This window comes from Heliangelus exortis, chromosome Z (assembly GCF_036169615.1).
Source record: "Heliangelus exortis chromosome Z, bHelExo1.hap1, whole genome shotgun sequence".
NCBI lineage: Eukaryota > Metazoa > Chordata > Aves > Apodiformes > Trochilidae > Heliangelus > Heliangelus exortis.
In genome coordinates, this window is record NC_092454.1 from 48,761,427 (window position 1) to 48,783,549 (window position 22,123).

At 39.6% G+C, this 22,123-nt stretch overlaps 1 protein-coding gene and 2 long non-coding RNA genes across 7 annotated transcripts in view; 2 read left to right on the plus strand and 1 right to left on the minus strand.

The window, feature by feature from the left end:
- Positions 1–22,123, minus strand: part of RFX3 (regulatory factor X3) — a 108,964-nt gene that overhangs the window by 58,516 nt on the left and 28,325 nt on the right. For all 5 annotated transcript variants that reach the window (XM_071731369.1, XM_071731364.1, XM_071731365.1 and 2 more), the window contains exon 2: positions 1,659–1,783. In XM_071731369.1, the coding sequence (XP_071587470.1) occupies positions 1,659–1,775 (117 nt within the window). In that variant the 5' untranslated portion in view covers positions 1,776–1,783. The remainder of the gene's footprint in view (positions 1–1,658; positions 1,784–22,123) is intronic.
- Positions 15,554–22,123, plus strand: part of LOC139790087 (uncharacterized) — a 226,186-nt gene continuing 219,616 nt past the window's right edge. The window contains exon 1 of the long non-coding RNA XR_011723377.1: positions 15,554–15,769. This is a non-coding gene — a long non-coding RNA (uncharacterized lncRNA). The remainder of the gene's footprint in view (positions 15,770–22,123) is intronic.
- On the plus strand, positions 15,788–16,693 carry LOC139790089 (uncharacterized). Its single transcript, XR_011723379.1, has 2 exons — positions 15,788–15,836; positions 16,121–16,693. It is a non-coding gene; the product is annotated as an uncharacterized lncRNA (long non-coding RNA).

Below are 22,123 nucleotides of genomic sequence, written 5' to 3' on the forward strand. Positions count from 1 at the left end.
TGCTTGTGACAAAAAAGAGAACAGAAGTCCATAGCAGATCCTATCCTTATTGTTTAATCAATCCAATGATCAGAACTAAAATATCCTTTATTCCATGAACAGGTTACCAGTCTTCAACCCTTACACTGACTAGAATTTCACACAAATGAAATTCATATGCTTAAAACATCATATCTGCTTAAAACAAGCAGCTGTGTCGCACTACCAAAATGCCATCTTTTTCCTTAGAAGCTGAAATACAAGAATAACAAACCACATAAGGAACATCTATTAAACATCTGTTATCATGAAAGAACAGAAAAATCAGAAAAATATCCAGATCATACTTCACAAAGAAAAGACATCTTTCATTTCACAAACCTTACAGAAGAATCAGGCAGACAAAATGTTCTACAGAGTTCAGCTAAGCTCAAGCATCATGGAAGCTTCAGTTAAAACCTCACGTAGTATGAAAAACTCTCTGTCCATATCAACATTTAAGTAAAGAGAGAGATGAGAGCTATTTAACAGCCTGAACTCAAAAGAAAATATTTCAAACAACTGTTAAATTACTAGTGGTGAAATTTGAGCAAACAGACATGGACAAACATTTAAATGAAGTTTTCTAAGTTCAAATTGAATGTTTTTCGACCAGATTGCATGCTAAAAGATACATAAGCATAAAAGCAGAAACTACAGCAATGGAACTATGTGGCATTATAGATTGAGTCTGTCAGTCAGGAAAAAAATGTTAGTTAAACGAGACTGGAACACACACTTTAAAAGGCACCACCTAGGATTCTAGACCTCAACAAATACTGAAGAATTTAATATAGGGAAAGGTGCTGCTCTGGCAGAACAGAATCAAATACACTAATAAGCTATGTCTAGTGTCATATACCAATTATGAAACTGTGAAGTCAATTTGTTGAGACAAACAGCATCAGATGTCACCTACAGTATGTCACATGGACAGCTAATTTCTATGTATTCTTGCAAAGTCTTGGACAGATGTCACAGTTTCACATTTAGTCCCTGCTTCTATGTCCAAAATTTTCCTTTTATTGTCTACATTTTCTTCTAGCCACCACTCAGTCCACAGCCTGCTGGTGCTGCATAGGTGAGTGACTCTCACTCAAGACAAGTGTGTAGTGTGCTGGCTGCTACAAAGGTCTTCTTATTTCCTGGCAAGTGTACATAATGAAGTACCTACTTGTCACACCATAAGTACTTTAAGGACACTATGCAAAGATCTTTAGGGAGTCAAGTCTAAAGATGGCAAGGACAGTGCTTTTCATTCTTACATTTGCATTGCACTTACTTGGATATCCAAACAAAAGGAGAAACTGCATAGCACATAATATCAGAAATATGTTTATTATCGACAATAAGTAAGGATTCAGTAAGATAAATGAAATTTCTGTGAACTACTAGATGAATTCCACAATAACCTACAGTTGAAATCATGTATGTGTACTACTGGTGCTTGTCAGATGCTCTAATTAAGCAACAGATTCTGAAAACAGTTTGCCTTTCTTCAGTAAAGTAAAATCGATAAAAATAGAACAAAATAGTTCACTTAGCAGCCCAGTACAAAATTAAGTTCTTCACTACATTGTGAAGACATATCCTTCCTGAATATTTTTTTTTTAATCTTCCCAAAACTAACATCCACCTACCTGTTGCTGAACTGGTACTTGCTGAACTACCTGTGTAGGCACTGCTGCCTGGCCAGCCACAGATGTCTGTAAAGTCACAGTCGAACCTGTATCCGACCCAGTCTCTGATGTCTGCATCGTGATCTCTGAATAAAACGAACAAGTAAAATTAAAAGGTTAGTTCTTTTTTGTTGATTATGGCAGCACGCTAATATGTCATTTATCTGTATTTGTATCTGAAAATTAGTCAATATCAACCTTGGTATGAGCCAAAAGGTTTTCCCCTACTAGCAAATGAATTAGTATAAATGGGTTTATATCTTACTTATATTCAAAATATCTCTTATTTATATGTGCAGAAAAGCATAGTGCTTCTTCGAGTTTTGTCATTTTAGGAATAATTTAGAAAAATCAGGAACAAATCTCTCAGCTTGTAAATGACTTGACATAATTTGTATATGTTTTTTCTCTGGACTACTGAATTACACAAAAAACTCTACATTCTTTACACCTCTTTTAAATACCTCCAGGGATGGTGACAACCACTTCCCTGGGCAGCCTGTTCTAGTGCCTGACAACTATTTCAGTTAATAAATTTTTCCTAATATCTAGTATAAACCTCCCCTGGCAAACCTTGAGGCCACTTCCTCTTGTGCTATCAACTTGTAAGAGCAGCCAGTGTCTCCAGGAGGATGCTGCGAGAAATTGCCTTAAGGCTTTACTAAAGTTTAAGTAGACAACATCAACAGACTCTCCCCCATCCACTAAGCAGGTCACCTTGTTAAAGAAAGACCTGCCTTTCATAAATCCATGCTGACTCTGCCTGATTGCCTTCTTGTCCTGCAAGTGCTGTGCGATGACACTCAAGATTATCTGTCCCATAATCTTCTCCAGCACCAAAGTCAGCATAACAGGCCTGTAGTTCCCCTGATCCTCCTTCTGGCACATCTGTGAGGCCTATCTGTGGCCTCACATTTGCTAACCTACAGTCAACTGCAACCTCCCCAGTTAGCCAAGCCTGCTGACACATCATGGAAAGTGTCTTAGTGAGAAAGTCCACCAGCTCCCACAATACTTTTGGGTGCCTGCATCCCATTTGGCCCCTTCTCTCAAAATGGGAGAGATATGGATTTGATTGATAATCAATGGATGAGAAATTGTTGCATCCAGAGACTAGCAGTCAACAGCTTGATGTCCAGATGGAGATCAGTGATGAGTGGTATCCCTCAGACATCTGTACTGGGACCAGTACCGTTTAATAACTTTACCAATCAGGAAGACATTGGGATCAAGTGCACTCTCCGCAAGATCGCAAATGACATGAAGCGTAATGGTGCAGTTGACACACAGGAGCAATGGGATGCCCATCCAGAAGGACCTGGAAAAGCTCAAGGACTGGGCCCATGTCAACCCGAGAAGGTTCAACAAGCCCAAGTGCAAGATCCTGCAGATGGGTTGGGGTAACACCCAGTATCAGTACAGGCTCGAGGATGAAGAGATTGAAAGCAGTCTTGAGGAGAAGGATTTGAGGGCAGCAGTGGATTAAAACCAGGCATGAGCTGGCAGCATGCATTCACAGCCCAGAAAGCCAACAGTATCCTGGGCTGAATCAAGGGAAGTGAGCAGGTCAAGAGAGGTGATTCTGCCCCTTTACTCTGCTCTGGTGAGAGTACTCATCTGGAGTATTACATAAACTCTGCAGTGGTCAGCACAGGGAGATGGACCTGTTGGAGTGAGTCCAGGACCTCAAAAAATGGTAACTGGACTGAAACACCTCTCCTATGAAGAAAAGCTGGAAAAGTTAGGTCATTCAGCCTAGAAAAGAGAAGGCTCCAGGGAGACCTTACTGTGACCATTCGGAACTTGAAGTGAGTTAGAAGAAAGGCAAGGACAGATGTTCTAGTGGGACCTTTACCAACAGGACAGGGGTAATGTTTTTAAACTAAAAGAGGGTAGATTCAGACTAGATCTAAGTAATAAACCTTTTATAAGAAGGGTGGTGAGACACTGGAACAGGTTCCCCAGAGAGGTGGTGGATGACCCACCCATCCCTGCAAACATTTTTCCTGATTAGATGGAGCTCTGAAGGACTTAATCTAGTTGAACACGCCTCTGACCATTGCAGGAGCCTTGGCTTAGATGACCTTCAAAGGTCCCTTCAAGCCAAACTCTTCTGTGATTCTGTGCTTCTATGTTTACTATAAAATAGTAAATTTCATACCTTTGTTTGCCTACAGTAAATGTATAAAATGCAGAATAAAGATTTAACACCAAAATCAGTGCCACAGTTCATCAGTGCACAGTTATCAGTGCATGCTAGCTCAAAACAGTTTTTTGTTATTCCAATATTAATGAGAACATTCAGCTTCCTGCAATAACATCCAGAATTAAAATTTTCTTTATTTTCCAATATGCAGTTACCCTCAAGTTTCTGCAGACTTTCTGCTGTACAAGACATCCCTAAGGACACTAGACCAAACTCATCCATGGTGTTAAATGTGTGAGCTTAAATAAACTGAGGCAGAGATTTTAGAAAACTATTTTTTGCAAGCAAGGGCTTGCAAAATCTATGCCTAAAAGGCATAAACCTAGGCATAAATCTATGCTTTTATATGCATGCTTAAACATCTATATGGAAATAATAGCCATAGCAGTGATTACAACAGCTTTCAATGAGAGTCACAGAACAGCACAGTGGGATACCAAACAATATGTGGGGTTTCCAAAACATAAGGAATGACATAGACAATGGCAACACTCTTAATGGAATACTAATGACTTGAGTGGTTTTGTTTGATACTTAAGCACTGTAACCACTTTATAAATTGGAGTAATTCATGATTTACTCAGTCCTTATACAGTACAAAGTTGCTGCTAACAATAAAAAAATGTAAGTTGTAAAAAGATCAACATTTTTACAGAAGAAATGTAGTGAACCTGGCTTTTAAGAGAAACTGCAAACTTCGAACTTCATTTAACTGACCTGTAAATGGTGTTTCACTTAATGAAGTCAGGTATTATAATAAATAAATATTCTTCCTATTTAGAAAGTAAAAACAACTATTATTTAATAAAGGCTAATTTTCTTATACTGAAATTATTTAGAAAACCATCCCTTTTTGTAATTGCTATTTTCCACAGTCATACATACAAAAGTCATGGGGCATTTTTTAGGCATAAAAATTGAAAAATAAGGAGAAGGAAAACAAACCGTTGTATATACACACTACTGTTTAGTCTAAACAACAGTTCTACCACCTAAGAATGTGCAACCTTTCAAAAGCATCCTAATAATACTATGGATTAGGATCCATACTCATTTCAGGATGTACCTACACCTTTAGTCATTAACCATCTCTATTTTTTTCCTCAGCCATTACCTTTGACTTGGCAAATTCCATCAAAATTGAGTTTAAAAAAAGAGCCAGCTTGTCTCAGCAAACCTGGTATGTAACCCAGTCAAAGACACTGGTAAGCTTGCAGAATAGTGGAAATCAAAAGCTAGATGCTGAGTAATTTCCTCAACAATCTTGCACCTATAAAAGGCACTTCCAGTCGAGCACAAAAATTGATCAGTTTAAGCCACCAGTTCCACTAAATGATCATTTCGGATACGTCAATTACTGCAAAGGAGGATTGCTACTGCAGTCAAATACAGTTTTGACTTGTGAGAGACTGCTCCATATTGCCATGTGTCTGTTAATTGCTATGTCACATGTCAGGCATTAAGTACTTGACCATTACAGCTGGAATTCAAGATGCTCAAAAAATCAGAACCAGGTACCTTCTTCTAAGGAATATAATTTGTTCATTTCCTTGCAGACGCTGTCAAGAATTGTTCCTGTCTGACACAATCATTACTCCTTTAAGAAAAGGGAACAGCTTCATTATAAGAACACAGGATACTCCAGTTCTAAGCCAAGTGTCAGTCACTGTGGAGAAGCTTTGAGATGGATAGACTGCAAGTGTCAGTGCCACCCAACAGTCTCTGCTGTTAAGCAGTGAGGGATGCTGAATAGCAGAAATCAAGAACTGGGGATTCTCTGTTCAGTCTTGGAAGTAACAATATCCAGAGATGTATCAGAATACACAAGAGAGAATCCAGTTAGTTGGGAAAAAACCTTCAGGAAGAACCCAGAGGGCCCTATGGCCCAGCCTAAGAATACCCATAACATGATTATCACTGCCATGCTGACCTACCAAACTCCAAACTGTCATCCCATCCACAGGACAGGATAACCATGTAATTTGTTGATTCCACGTATATTTTTAATTGAAGTGTTTTGGTGACTGAGTCAATTTTGTCTCCACATTGACAACTTGGTGACAGCCCTATATTTAAGCACTCAAGCTGCTGTACTTCTCTACCACAGCTACACTTTCATTAATCTGATAGGGAAACTGGGTGCTCTACAGACTGATTGGGAAACTGGGATAACTAAAGGGCAGTTGTGGAATTCAAACTTTGCCATCAGTTTTGCTTAAGTAGAAATAAATCTAATGACTTAATATCAACTTATTCAGAAGTGCTTAGGTTGCTTCCATAATTTTGCTTTAAGTCATAGTATCAGAATCATAGGATGGTTTGGGTTGGAAGGTACCTTAAAGATCATCTAGTTCCTACCACCCTACCACAGGTGGTGTCCCAAGGCAGGGACACCTTTCACTAGACCAGATTGCTCAAAGGCCCATCCAGCTGGCCTTGAACACTACAGGGAGAGGACAGCCATAATTTCACTGGGCAAGTCTCTCTCCTAGATGCAATTCTTTACTGTAGCTCACAACACAGTATAGGTTTTTCCTGGTAGATGCCATACAATATGTTTCAAAGTCAAATTTTGCCATTTTTCTATTCACTGGAAGTTTTTCTAGCATCATTGTAGTGAAGGTCTCAGTGTATTTCTTTTACAGTGCACCAATACTGAGTATTTACATGAAATGAAGTCTCTCCATTTTATACAGATACTGCATGAATGTAAAGGACCTACATATTACAGAAAAAAATATGTCATCCTTGCCTAATGGGACTGTCAGGTGTATCACATGCAACAGATGAATGTTTGACAAAGATCAGTTTTATTCTGGCTAATTAAGCAGCTGGACACATCCCTCTGTCAGTGGTTTTGCTTTGTACAGTCAGTGCTTGTTACATCATGTGCATGTAAAATGAACAGGCCCTGTTCTGAAAGAAGGTTAATTAGCCCCTCCAAGCAGGGAAAAGATACTGCTCAAGCCCAGCTGCTGAATGTGACAAGATTAGTACTTTTTCCATCCAGAGGGCAGAACTCATGCAAAGCTACTATGTTGAAAATTACCCCTTTCCAGTATACTGTGTGGCAATTTCCTCTTCTCTGTTGAGTTCCCTACAGACTTTTTAATACCCTCAAATTCTCACTTGAATTTTTCCTGTTTTCTAGACTTGAAATAGCAAGACTGAATGACTTACGAGCCTAACTTGCTCAATTACTTATCAAATGAGATTGTTAAAATGTGTCAGATTAATGATTAATGCTTATTTTCTTCCTGGACTCCTTCACCCTGAACTAAATTTCTTTTTAAAATCTATCAGAGTTTGCAAAGTTTAGTTCAGCTAACTATGCTTTATCGTCTACATCAAACACTGCAGAAGGCTTTAATTCAATGAAGAAAATGAAAGCCTGTAATTTACTTTCAAGTGCAGCAGGAAATTTCTTTTTTCTCCTCTAGAAGACTAAATAAAACACCACAGAATGTAAAGTGAACTAGATCTCACAATCACATGCAGTAATGGCAGGTTTTTAATGGTCAGAATAAAAGACTAATCTTAAGATCTTATCTATTTATAATGATGAATCACCAATATAACTCATTAAGAATTTCTGGCAAGAAATTCTTCACAGAATTCTTTCACAGTCCAGGAAAGCTTCTCAGAACATAAAGTTTCAGCAAGTGATATGGAATGCTTGGTTCCCGAACAATAGTGATATCAGTAATAGAATTAATTATAGTTTGAGGGAAAAAATCACATAAAAGAGAGACATGTAGAATAAAAGCAGAGCTTATATAATACTGAACCAGCAAGAATTAGAGAAAAACATGTCCCAGGTAGTCAACAACTTGTCCTTGAGATATATGCCTGTGAGACAGATGAAAGGAATGGAAAGGAATACTCCCCGTAATTCATCTTGGTTGTAGACCTGAGCAGAAGGTAGAAAACACTGACTATTTGGACTTACCATATTAGCATCTCATCAGTATATTAATGTATTATTACCATACTAAAATACCCACCCACAGGCTAGAGGGATCCCTCCTAACACTTTGCCTCCTACTCTTTTTTGATTCGAAGGAACCATTTATATGCGTTTAGCAGCAAAAAAGATGCTATTATACATGCTATTCAGAGGGGGGAAAGAAACCTATAAATAATTTTAGATGCAAATGTATCTTCATGTTGGAACACCAGCTTCTTACTTAACACTATCTGATTGATTACATTCTCCCAAGGGTCTTAGGGATGCAAAAGTAGGCAGCTGGACTCTGCCGATGCAAGGTCTAGTTGCTAAATATTTCAGTTAGCAGCATGAATTTCTGTCTTTTTTTTTTTTTTTTTTTTTTTTTTTTTTTTTTTTTTTAAGCTTTTCACAAATTTATGGGAGAACTAATAGCTGAATAGCACAGGATGAAGTATATAAGCTGATTCTCTGGATTCACATACAATTTCCAGTAGCAAAACCCCACAATAGCAGAATAACAGAAAGGGGAGGTACAGAGATACCATACTAGAAGGGACCAATGCAACTGGCGGCTCTGGGTAACTCCGTCAAACAAACTTTGTAAGATCAAAAATCAGTATCTTGACAATTAGATTATTACATAATTAATAACAGTACCAGTCAACAACTGCGATAATGAAATTCCATATTTCCAGCAGATCACAGACAGCACATGGATCCTTAGGCTGAATGAGTACTTCACGACTCTTGTTACTTTGATCACCTACTGATTTTACCTGAAAAAACTTCAAAATTGTATTTGGTCTTGGTGGACAATATATCTGTAATACACATCAGTGCTATGTATCAACACACTAAGCACCAACACTACATTCACAAACAACAGGACAAAAAAACTTCTGAGGACTTTCTGTTGTGACAAGACTCGCAAGTACAACTGTTACAAGAAAAAAAACTAGCAAATCACCAAACAATGTTTATTTATGCTACTCTTAAGGCATTTAGTTTGTCCACAGGACATTTTGTGAGTGGAAAACCCCAGGTGATGTTCTCCTTCATCCTGGGTGAAAACATGTGAGGAGGAGGGCACTGATACTGCATGCCAACAACTGGCTTTGGAACTGGCACTAGTAAGAGAGCTTTTGTTTCCACATCCATGGGATCCTCCCTGAGGATAATATCTGCTTAGGAGAGATGAGACTCACCTCACGAAGTGGAGCAGAGGTATCTGTGCCAACAGGATTGCTGATTTGGTCAGAAAGGATTTAAACAAGAAATGATGTGGGGAGGGAGTTACCTGTGTGAAGGAATGGTACGCAGGACTGATAAGGGCCTGGGGTAACATGAATGAAAGGCAATACATAACAAACATAACAGGGCCAAGCAGGGTTACCTCAAGCACTTGCACGTGAGCAAGGAAGAGGCTACAGGGCATCTCTGTTAGATCAGTATACTGAGGTACCTCTCTGAAGTGCTTAAACAATAAGAGTTGTAGAAAATGCTCTCACTCAGAGCATGGTGAACCAACAAGAGCCACTGGAGACCTGTGTGCATCTGCAGGGCCCTAACCTTTTTGTTATCACAGAGATGTGGTGGGATGGCTCACATGACTGAAGTGTGGAATGCAGGCTGCCTGACATTTTGGTTTGTTTCTTCTAGAAATGAAAATGTCTCCAGGAAACAATCTTCACCAGGATGAAGTTCATGGGAACTTTCTTGCTGGGATGGGTATTTTGTTGTGCTTAGCCAGAAATAAGTTTTAATAAAGAACTACTGCACTTACAGAAATATTCTGCAAAAAAAACTTATGTTTTCTAAGTTTATATCTACACTGCTGAGTTGAGTGTTCTACAGCTTTTAACTAACAGTTAGTCAAGCATTATCTATCTTAACTAGTATTCAGGTTCTTTTCCTATATTGAGACACCTGTCTTTAATATATCAACATAACTTTCATGGGCTGGGCTAAGCATGTTCACCATCTTCCAATAAAAGTCTATGCATGCAGAGTGATAGTTACAATATCAAATGGAATTTTTATCTTGAGCCAAGATCTTACTCTGCAGCAACATTGGTATTAGCAGAACTAATTAAAAAAATCTAACACATACAATGCTGCTTTTTCATGCCTTTCAAACTACTTGACAACAAAATCTAGTTCTATGAAATTTCACCCTTGTTTTTGCCGGTTGGTCCAGAGCAGAGAGGGAACAGGACAAAAAGTAATACTTCAAACACTGACAATCAAGCACCACTCAAGACACTCTGCCTACTAGATAGTGCATTCCAAGGAAGAATGTGAAAGCAGGAGCACCACCTGCACAGAACAGTTTCTGTCACTGTTGCATCGATCATACATTTTTGAAAGTAGATTTAGATTTTGCTTGAGAAGTTAGTTCTGGTGATTTTTTTCCTCAAATATGGTATTACACTGAAGTGCTGCCATTAAAACACTGTGAACACAATACTAATGAAAAAAAGGGAGAAAAATTATGTGAATGTGTGGAGGCTGTATTTTTTTCATCACTTAATAGATCAAAACACAAAATGAAAAAATCTAAACACTATAGCTGAAGACATCTACTTCATTAACAGAAGGGTCACTATTTATGGGAAGTACTCTCTGTTCCCTGTGTGTTACCTCTATGCTACAAATTCTCTGTTTGTGACATTTCCTGTGTTATCTTCACTGAAACATGGTATGGTCAGAGGGTGGAAGAGCCACCTACAGACTTCTGGCCAGGACTATGTCTAGACTGCTTTTAAAGATAGCCAAGAACTGGGACTCCACAGCCTCTCTAGGCAGCCTGAGACCATCCCCAGTCACTTGCACAGTAAAAAAGGAGGGAAGATGCTGTGCCTCAGTTTGAACTTGTTGCCTTTTGTCTTGTCGCTGGGCACCCCTGAAAAGTCAGTCCAGCTGAAGCCCACATCCCAATTAGGCTGCAGAGATTCTATCGCAGTTATTAAATAAACTGCCATTACTATTACTGAATACTTATACTGTGATTACTCCTAGAGGCCACATAATGCTTAATGCATAAAAGTTACAAAACTGGTAACAAACTATGAAATCTTCCAAATGCTTCACTTAGCCATTCCCTCACCAACTGCAGAAAAGAAAGCACTACACATGCCTGGATTATTGACCCAATGACTGTAGTTGACTTCCTTCCCTTCCCTACAAACTCAGTAGCAACAAAAACTATGGGACAGATGGGAATCCAGGATTCCCTTGTGAGTCAAGATGGGGGCAGTCAAAATAAAGAAATCAGAATGGTACAAGCAGAGAAAGAAAAACACAGCTTTCATTCACTCATGACCTCACCACATCAGATTCAGGTTTCCATCAATACCATATGCTAAACTAGAATTTATAATCACTGGATAGTAAGAAGGGCTTAGAAGGATAAAAGCTGATGAAAGCTCTTACAGGGCTCCAAGCACCGTTACTTAGAGTCTTCAAAAGACTAAAAGTGGTCCAATATTAAAACATTTCCTTTAAATCTAGGTACATCTATGGAAGGAAAGAAAAAACAGCTAAAAAATTAAAGAGCTAAATCAAATTACAGAACAGCGACTCTAAAACGAAATTATGTCTTTGGGAAAATGGAGACACCTTTCGCTTTGTTTTGAATTACATAAAGATTACTTCAAAGTTCATCCATCATAAAAGGATTAATTAGGGATGCATAAATCTAAATAATCTTCTAAGAAGCTGAAGGAGTTTGAAACATTAAAACTAGTGTAGCAGGCTCATATGCAGTTTACATGATTTTCATGAAGACAGTATTAATATTTGATATTACAATCCTAACACATAAAACATTTAGTTGGAGTATCTATTGTATGTACTACAGTAACTGGATAATTATGTGATGGCACCTGAAGTATGTAATACTTTCAAAGCAAGTAAAATTCTGTATTCCATTTTTGCCATGTTTGTTGGAAGAACTGCATTACAATGGAAATTTTGTATTTCTTAAAAATTAGTTTCAGTCATTAGTAATAATCAACAGAACTACGGATATGATAAAAATTTTTCCTAATATGTCTATGTCAAATAGGAGTGTCTAAAAAGTATCACATCTTCTGACAGTTTGGAGGCTTACTCTCCACTGCTCCTGTTTCTACTACATGATACACTTTTCTTGACTTTACCAACATACAGAATACTGCTCTGAACTTCAAATCTTAGCTAAAAAAAAAACCCTGAAAGTTGTTTAAAGAAGAATGTTATAAACTTACCAGGGCTAGGGTTTGGAAAGCATAACAGAAAAGATGAACTACACAAAATCCATCTACTTACTGAATACTAAAGTTGCAGTTGTCTTTTTCCTATAAAAATATCAAGAAAGGAGATTTTAACAAGAATGTAGTAACACTACCATTATTATATAAAAACATTGGCATAGAAAAACAAGCAAGCTAAAGCAATTCCTTTCCCTATCAACCTAGGAAACGTGCAAATAGGCTTACAACTTGGGTATCTGCAGGCTTACTGCAAGGATAACGATATGTAATCTGCCTAAACAATCTCACCAGTTTCTCCCATTCTTATCGTCTTCAATCTGTGAAGTTGTTTTTTAAGAGAAGGATGTACGTCATGCAAGTCAGCAGATGATCATCAATCAGTTTACCCTACTAAAGATGGAAGGATTGAATGTATCTTTCAGTGGAGCTCTCACTCCTTGTAGTGTGAAGGCCTACTTTTCTTCTTGCTCTCAGATGTAACACTGAGTGCTTTAACAGAAAAAAATGAAAAAAATCAGACACATGCAGACACCAGAAAAACCTGTTTGAATTAGAAAGAATAGCAAGCACAGTACTTTGCCATATTTGTTTGCCTGGCATAGTCTGCAACCATTTGAAAGAAAGGGATAACTGGAAATTAGTCTGCAAATACATAATACCCCTCTGAAAAAAAAATGGAATAAACCCACAGCCATGAGGTTGCCTTTGGACCACTGGTCTTGGCTCACAGGAGAGTGTTTAAATGCCTGGAGGCTGGAGAAAGAAGAAAAATGCCAGTTTCCCATGTCAAAGAGCTCACAAGCCTGGTTCTTGACCTCAGATTCTAAAACCCACCAAAGTGTATGGCCATCAGTACCAACAATAGCCATTAGACTTACACTTCTGTAAACCTATCATTTAACTAATGTATTTAATTAATGCTGAATTATTAACTTTTAACAGACTAATTGGCTAGTGGTTGAGAATAAACATATGCTTGACTGAAATTTAGAGAGTTGGCTGGTGTCCCTCAGAGTATTCCCATTACAGCACTCCCAAATTATTCATCGATAACAGATGCAACAATTCACATCATAGCTGCACCTGGAAATCTGGCATGGTGTGAACTCACTGCAAACTGAAAATTAAAGGACTGGGCATGCAAGATAATTCTGAACTACAATGCAACTAAAAACAGATTTAAGATGTCAACAGGTACAGCGTGTGGAACAGGACAATGACACAAAGTTGTGTCCAGATGCAACTTCATCATACTCATCTGCATCTTCTGTCACTCTGTCCCTGACAGCTGCTTAGCTGTCACAAGCCTTTCTTATCTCTATACCTTCCTCCTACTTGAAACCAGTAATCCAGTAGTTTTGCTCAGACGACCTAGACACTGCTTTTAAAAAGGGGTGCTTAGGCAGAGTGGCCAGATTTCTTAATCCAATTTATGATGAAAACATTCCTTCCATAACTCATATGCTGATTCTCTTTTACACAGAAAGGGAGCAAGCAGCTCAGTGCCTGCATTTGGAACTTGCTCTCTACAAGGGAATATGTAAGAACTTTACAGATACAGAACTAATATTCCAAGTCTGCAAATTCAGCCCTATTTCAGAGAGCAAACTACTTTCTCTCCTAGATATAACATATAGTTCTTACTACACCTGCAACAGAAATCAGTATGGAATATTTTTTTTTGTAACTTTAGGAGGACAACAGTAACATGAAGAACTGAAAGCCCCAACTGCTTCTCAAATGTACACATTTGTCATACAGAGAAATAAACACTACATACAGTCCTACTAGGTCTAAAAAGCATGCAAAAACTATCAGTCTCTATATGGGGAGTTCCCTCACTGTAAAAGAAAATTTGTTTGTCAGATTCCACATAATTAGCTATGTGCTTTTACCAAGTTTGCTGAAGTGTGACTGCTCACAGCATATGTGCCACTGAAACTACTAGATTTATATTTTAATATCTCTGATCAATTGAAAGGTAGCACTCCGACTACATCATGCCTAGAAAAGGGCTGATTTTCTTTTTTTCTAGTAAGAACAGCTTTCCTTAAATTCTATGGATTGAGATTAAAGTTTCTATTACAAAGTAGAATAAAGTGCCAAGCTATTGCAGGATTTATTTCCAGTTTAGGTGAGAGAAAATTGATTTGCTATCTTGCGTTGTGTTAATACAAAATAAACATCACTACCCCCATACCAAATAATTAGGTCTTCTTTCAAATTTTGCAAGTGAAAAAACAGTTTTCTGCATATTGGTAAGTCAAGAAAACAGAATTCCCTTTTCTATTACAAAATAAAAAAATACAAAAATCCAAATTCCGCAACTGTAATTAAAACACATAAAGTTAGCAAAAATACCAGAAAGTAGTATGTTCCCAAATGATTATTTTTGGAGAATGAAGATGACACCACACTTTAATTGGTTCAAGAAGGCAGGAGAAAGAATACAGTTTAATTGACACCAAATACAGTGTAAACTCAGTGATAATACCTACAAGGCTTTAATAACTGAGAGATTCATGTTCTGGCTCCTGTTATACCCATTGTATTTTCAAAATGGCTATATTTGCTTGTGACATGTCTAACCTTAGAGATCAACAAAAGCCATCTGGACATGATCCAGCCATGTTTGAGCAAGGGGGCTTGGACGAGATGGCTTCTGGAGGTCCCTTCCCACCTCTGAGGCTTTCCTCTGACAATTCTCCAAGGAGCCAAGTCAGGACGTGTCATTATTTTAGCCAATAACTGGGTGACAGATGCCATTATTCCCTTACTATGGGAGAGACACTTTAAGGTTGGAAAAAAAAATAGGTTAGATTCAATGAAATAAGAAATGATAATGAGGATGGTGAATTGCATACAAATACATAGATATGGAATTCACACTCCACATCGGGTAATTACTTCCCACCAGAAAAACCCCAAACTGCCCTCAGAAGCACATGGGGGGAGGGGCTGAGTTCAGGGTCCCAGTGACAGTCCACAAAATCCTTGGAGTGCCCAAGCTTATCCTTTTCAGGGAGGTAAGCGAAGGCAGTATGTCTCGGTGAACAAAGATCTCCAGTGAGAAAAACCACGCAGCAATGCCAGAACAAGAAGAGAAGACAAACAAGTGTGTAGTGAAATGAGGCAACCAGGTGCCACTAATTGCCAGGTAGTGGGCATGAGCTTGTGTTAAACCCACCTGTGCCTGATTAGGGCGGGCCCCTACTGTGCATGAGCAGGACTGGGGGGCCAATAAAGGCAGTAGGGGCCCGCCCTACTCAGGCACAGGTGGGCTTAACACAAGCTCATGCCCACTACCTGGCAATTAGTGGCACCTGGTTGCCTCATTTCACTACACAAGTGAACCCTGACCTAGCCAGCACACCAGACACAGAGGCCCGGAGGGGGGTCTCTAAGGAGCCATTTTACACTGAGTACCAGGGGCCATGACAGTTGCCCTAGAAACCTCTGTGATGTGAGTGGGGGGCACCTGTGACAGCCCCAGTCCTGCTGCTCTTCATCCTCTGCAGGCTCTGTCCCGGTGCATTGGTCAAGGCCTCTCACAAGCGCAGACACACAGTGTGTGCCCTCCAGCAGACGTGGGGACCTCCCCTCTCCTGGTGTAGAGACGTGGCTGGTGTGGGTCCCGCAGGTCCTGTGTGACAGCTGTCCCAGAGTTGAGGGCTTGAGGAGACCTGGCACCACTGAAGGCTCCCACCTTCCCTGACCACCACCTCCTGCAGGTACCTGCCCTGTGCTAGCTCAAGTCATGCTGGATGCCTGGGGCTGGGAGGACAGTGCAGGGGCCATGGGGCCCTGGAGCAGGGGCAGTGGGGAGCCTGTGGGGAGCCAAGGGGGGCAGGCACAGGAGGAAGGCAGCCTGCAAGACTGGATGGACACTCTCCAGCCTGCAAGGGGTCCCTTCTCCAGGCCCTTACCTCCCCTCTCTCACCACCTGTGGGGGCTTTCCTTGCTCTTCCATTCCTGCAGCCAGAAAAGCTCAGACCCTCTGACCACCTCTTGGCAGGACATGGCATCAGGCACGAGCCAGCTGCAGTGGGCAGGGCAGCAGGAGGCAGCAGCAAGTGACCAGTGCCCCATCTGCCTGCAAGAGGTGGACAACAAAGCCTACCTTGACACCTGCTCCCACACCTTCTGCTTTGTCTGCATCCAGCACTGGGCCCTCTTGACAGCTGCGTGCCCGCTCTGCAGCTCCCCTGTCAGCTGCATCCGGCACACAGTAAGAGCGGAGAATGACTACCAGGAGTACCTGGTGGGCTCATCCACCCGCTGCCAGAGGAATGCAGCCAGGCAGAAGGTGTGCAGCAGATCCCTACAGCAGCGCTACCACCTGCGCCCAAGGCCCAACAAAAAGAATGAGTCCACCTCTGGGAGAAGAGGGTCTGCTGGGAGGCACTCAGTGGAGTGCAGGGACACAGCTCCAAGGACCTCTGACACCTCTGCCAGACAGGCTGCAGGGGAGTGAGTGCCCTGCTAGCCCTGCCGATGGGCCTGTTCTGTGCTTTGAAATGCTGTCCCTGACAGCACAGCCCATTTTCTTTGTAGACATTGAATAAAGATCCAGAATCTTTTCAGAGCACCTGTCTTTAGAAACCACCTGGTGTGAGCATGCTAAATTGATTATGTGGAAAAGTGTATTTTTATTTCCTTCTGTAACAGTTGCATTTGCACTAGGTATGCCATTACATAAATAAAGCTGTCATTTAGTATGCCAGGAGAGACAGGCTGTAAAAAAATAATCTGTGTGGTGTAACTTTACACCTCTGAAAATGAGTCAGGAAGAGGAGTATCAACACATGTAACAGTTCTTACACTTCTAACACAGTAACCTACTGAGACCCAACACACTCTGCAACATCCATACACTTTCTTCCTTACATTTGTCCATGACAGGAAGCTTACAACAAAGTATGTAAATAAAATCAAATATAGTAATTTTATCAGTGAATCTACATTATTGTAATGACCTACAGAAACCATTTGGCTCACAGAGGCAGTGTGCAATCAACAACTGAATCAATAAACAGCCCAAACCTTCAGCCTTCCTCCTGCACATGTGGGCAGGAAAGGCAAGACAATAAAATCCTCTTCCAGGGGTCAGCAAAGTGTCAAAGCACAACTCCAGAACATGTAACCCAAGGAACAAGCATGAGAGCCAACACCAGGCAGTGTTCTGAAAGCTTATGAAAGAAAAAGAATGCAGGTGGGGTAAACAACCATATACAAAGGGTAAAAGGACAGGGTTCATCTTGGACCTGACACATTGTTTCTTAGCACCCAAAGGGAGGTCTGCTTCCTCCATCTGTCACCACCACACCTTGTCCCAAACTCCCTCAACCTCCACCCACGTCACCAGTTTCTCTGCCTCCATCCCTTCCTTTGAGCACCTAAGAAGCCGTTTTGTCATCGCTGTCTCCCCACATGTGCACAGAGCACCCTGGGATCAGTTTGAGTAGCTGACCTCAAGAGTTTGCCCCAAGTCCCTTTAAGCTTGAGAATACCTTTTATTATTTAAAGATTTTAATGCTTTTACAATCACCCTGCCTACAGTGAACGTCCCATCTTCTGTCACAACTGATACAGCAAGCCAAGATCTCTTGGAACTATTAAAGGTGAATGGGAAGAACTGAGAAGTACCACACACATCATATTAGAAAAGAAAAATACCTAAAATGCCCAATGCCTCACCCTGTAGTGTTTAGTGTATCACATAAATCATCACAAAAACTTTCAACTTGGATGTCTATATTGCTCATTAAAAAAATAGTTTAGGGAACAGTTAAAGAACACACACTCCTAAACTTTCAATTTGGTTCTAAGTTTTATTTATACGAATACAATATACATATGCTTATACAATACATTTATGAATCACATAATGAGAGATTATGGTAAGGATTTTCATCCATTTTGTGCTGTTTTCATTGAGGCAGGATCATGGGACAGGGAAGCAGGAGTGTCAATGGCTGAAGCTTTGTTTTGGGAGCTAGTAAGATGGTTTGTACCAAGTCTAGTGAATTCTAAGATATTTTGTGGGAAAAGCGTGGTGCTGGGATTGCTGGCTACTGTAATGCAGAAACTGCCATCTGCCATCCTTATTTTACCCTCATTTGAAATCCAGCCGCTACATGTCCTGGACTTGGGCTGCTGTTTCTTTCTTATTTTCACTTTTGCAGCAATAATTTTGTCAGTTTCGTAGATTTTGTCCTCACTGGAACTCACTTAGAAATTCTTCAGGGTAAAATGTGCCCACCATTGCTTCATGACAAGTTTATTAACCTGCACAGGTGAATACCCGCTTCCTTCCCAGTTTCAGCTATCAAGATTTCACTTCCAAACATCTCATAATAAGCCTTTTCAAATCTTCTTAGTTATAACCTCTGTGATATGGTTTGCCTTTTTGAGAAAAGGCACACATTCTTTAATTTTAAATCAATCCTTGCAATGGATTTTCCAAACCCTCTCAGAGTTTAAAAGAATCATAACAACAGGACTGGCTCTGACAGCTTTCTGGAAACTATGGTTATTGTTCTTTAAAAAACCTGGTAACACATCAATGTAGAAAAAAGCACTGCATATTAAACTACCCCACATCTTAGTTTAAGCAGCCTGTTAACACAGTCTGCATTGGAGGATTTTGCCTCATTGCTAGTAACAAGATGGTGAATATTAAATAAGCTGTTAAAGCAGTATAAAGGCTGATTTAAAAATCTTTCCCCACCTATCTGTAACTTCTGACATGTGCACTGCCTGCTAAAAAAGGCCTTAAAAGCCCCTGCTATATCAGAATTAATTTTGCCTTTTAGAACAATGGCAGAGACATGCTTTTGCAATACGCCTAGCACTGTACTTAAGCTGCACTTAACAGCAGCATTGTATCTGGAATACCACTGCAGTTCCACCAAGCTTACTGACACCTAAGCATCCACCACTGCCACAACCACCTTGTTTCTCCTGAAGTGTTTTCCTCATGGCTTGCATGGGGTATCCTGGCCACCTTGCAAACTGGCTCCAGTTCAAATCAGTAGTCTTTTACAGGAGCTTCTAAAAAGAGATCTGTATCCCCCAGGCTTCCCACCTCTCCAGAAGCACAGCAAATGCCTTTCAAGAGAAGCAGCAGCATGATTATCTGTATTGACATGCCATTAATATACACACAGAAGAAACTAAACACTTCACCATGGTTTAATTCATGCAGAGGAATACTTTATTAACTGGGTTTGATGGGTGACAGTCATTTGTCAGGCTTTTCCTAGTTTTTGTTGGGGTTTTTTGTCCTCTTCTGGGAAAGTCATTGTTTTTTATCTGCTCATTCTTAAACTGATGCAGGCTCAGATAGGACACTTCTGTCTTCTGCCTCCTCAGTTAATCATCCAGAGCTTTTTTCAAAGAGAAACTCCCAAAAGCACTTGCCCTTTCTCTGTGAAACTTACCTTGATTTCCTGATCCACGGGCTTGACAGATCTGCTTCATGTGATGTTTTTTCAGGAATCCTGGTGGTACTTGTCATTACTATCTCCATGCCCACATTCTTTTGAAGTTAGCCTCTTGTCCTGCATTTCCACTTTTGCAGACAGGAATACAGCACAAGCCTCAAAGCTCCCACAGTAATTAGCAGTGTAAGGCCATCCTATGATGGTCACAGTTTGTCTCCTCTTTGCACATGGTGGGGGATGCTCAGAGGCTCCTTGGTGAGCTGTATCTGAGGACAGGTATGGGAGTCTCTGACCGTGGCCCTATTTGATGATGCCCTTTCCCCTCACTGGCCTCATCATACCCCCCTCCTCATCCTCCTGCACCTCCTTCAACCCCAAACATATCAGAATCTTTTCACTGGACTTGTGAAGTGGTGGGCCCTCAACCTACTTAATGCTGTTATTTAATTGGAAATCTAATGTGAATGGAAATTACTTCCATTCACGTTTAAACTTCGATTCATTTCATTAGCTCTTTGTAACAAATGTTTTTACACATTTTATACATGCAATGTTATGTAGACATATATATTTAATTTATGCATCTTTACACTACATGACGTATATATACCTATAACATATATAATACTACTACGAACATATAAGGTACAGAGTTTAAGTAAAAAATGTGTTTTAAAATATTAATAAAGCATTTTATACCTAGATTTCATATGAATATACATACAGAGAAATGGACATATATTAATTTCTGTGAATTTCTGGTCCAAAGACATTAGCAACCAACCATAGAATGTGCTGAGGTCTCATGCATTTGATTCTGGCAGTGCTGTCAGCCAGCTGCAGGAGGTGTGTTACGAAGTGACCACAGATCCCAGCTTCCTGCCATCAGATGATGGCTGAAGCAAAGGGGTCGCCCTGACTCAGTAAAAGGACAGGACCTGCAGTTCCACCTTCTTTTGGGCACCTTGATGAGGGTGGCTTCTCAAGCCAGTCCCAGGGCACCCTGTGCACATGTGGGGAGACAGCAATGACAAAACAGGGACTCCCGGGGGCAACAAGGAGAGATAGGGTAAAATAGTTTGTTTAATTTTAGAGGACATATTGATCTTTGCTAAGACTTTAATTAAAGTCTGTCGCCTGAACTTCCTCTGGACTCCACATACTGAAACAAATTGCACTTAAATTACACATTTTTTTAAAAAACAGATGTTCTTTGCCTTTTATTAGATGATTGTATGCAGCTATATTGCACAGTTTAGAAGGCAGTCAGGTGGATTTTCTTGTTTTCTGTTTTTAACAAATACTAACAAGTTTCTAGGTCTATCTAAGCAAGCACAAGAAGGAAAAAAAGAAAAAAAAAAAGAAAAAGAAAAAAAGAAAAGAAAAAAAAAGAAAGACAGATAAATCAGTGAAGAAAAAAATTCTTTTAACAGGAAGTACACCAGTACTATACAAAATGCAAAAGCAGAATCTGATCTCAAGCAAACAGAGGTATACTTCCTTTAGTAAGCCATCATAAAAGAAATGGTTGCAGTAATCACACTTCACAATAAATTTAGCCTCATTTCTTCTCTGTTGATTAGGATATTGGAAATTTTATATCAATATATTATTTTCCTCTAATAGAAGCTATTCAATCTGAATGAAAAATTTTTAGATAAAAATACACTCAGGAGTTAATACAATACACCAAAGTCATATTATTTCAGTCTTTGAGAATTTTTGTTTCTATGAAGATTGATGGATCAATATGATAATCAAATTATTAAAAACTTCTGTTGTTTGTTAGGTCATGATAAGCCATACATTATTTGAAGCACTACTGTGTTGTGTTAAGAGTCAGAAAACAGATCAAGAAAATGGAAGGAGAAGGTAATGACCAACAAACACAGACTCAAAAACTGACAAGGAGTAACTATATCCTCAGCACTGTGTCTCATACAGTAGAGAACACAAACTTTACTCAGATTTCAGCTTCTATAGGAAGTGAAGTAGAATAAAATATAACAGCTTAAGAGGTGATTCTGTCTTCAAGTTTATAGCATGCTTAGTCACTACAAGCAATTCATTGAGACTGGGCTCATCTCAAAGCTTAGTTCCCATTTGAATTTGCAATTCACTCCAACATGATACAGTGAAAGCTTCAAAGCAATACATAAGAAAGCTGAGAAAGACATACACAATTCCACTCATATTTTTTCAGTAAATCAGAACATCAGCTAATAAATTAATAAAACAATAAAAAGCAAAGGGAAAAATACTAACCCTAAAGAAAGCATAAGCAGGGGAAGGGAAAGTTACTGAAAGGATTGCATCTACTTTGAATAGGAAATGAATTTTGATAGTTACAATCTTGTGTGTCAAAAGATTACAGACTGCTCTCTTCTCATGTCTAAAATGGAAATAAGAGTTACTTTGGTCAAACACCTAAAACTTGGTAACCATCATGTTATCAGAAATACAGTAGCGCAGACATCCTTCCAGGAAAAAAAAAATTAGATTTGTGAAAAGAGAGCAATGAAAATTATAAAGCTGTTTCAACAATTGTGTTGCACAGATAAAAGAAAATGCGT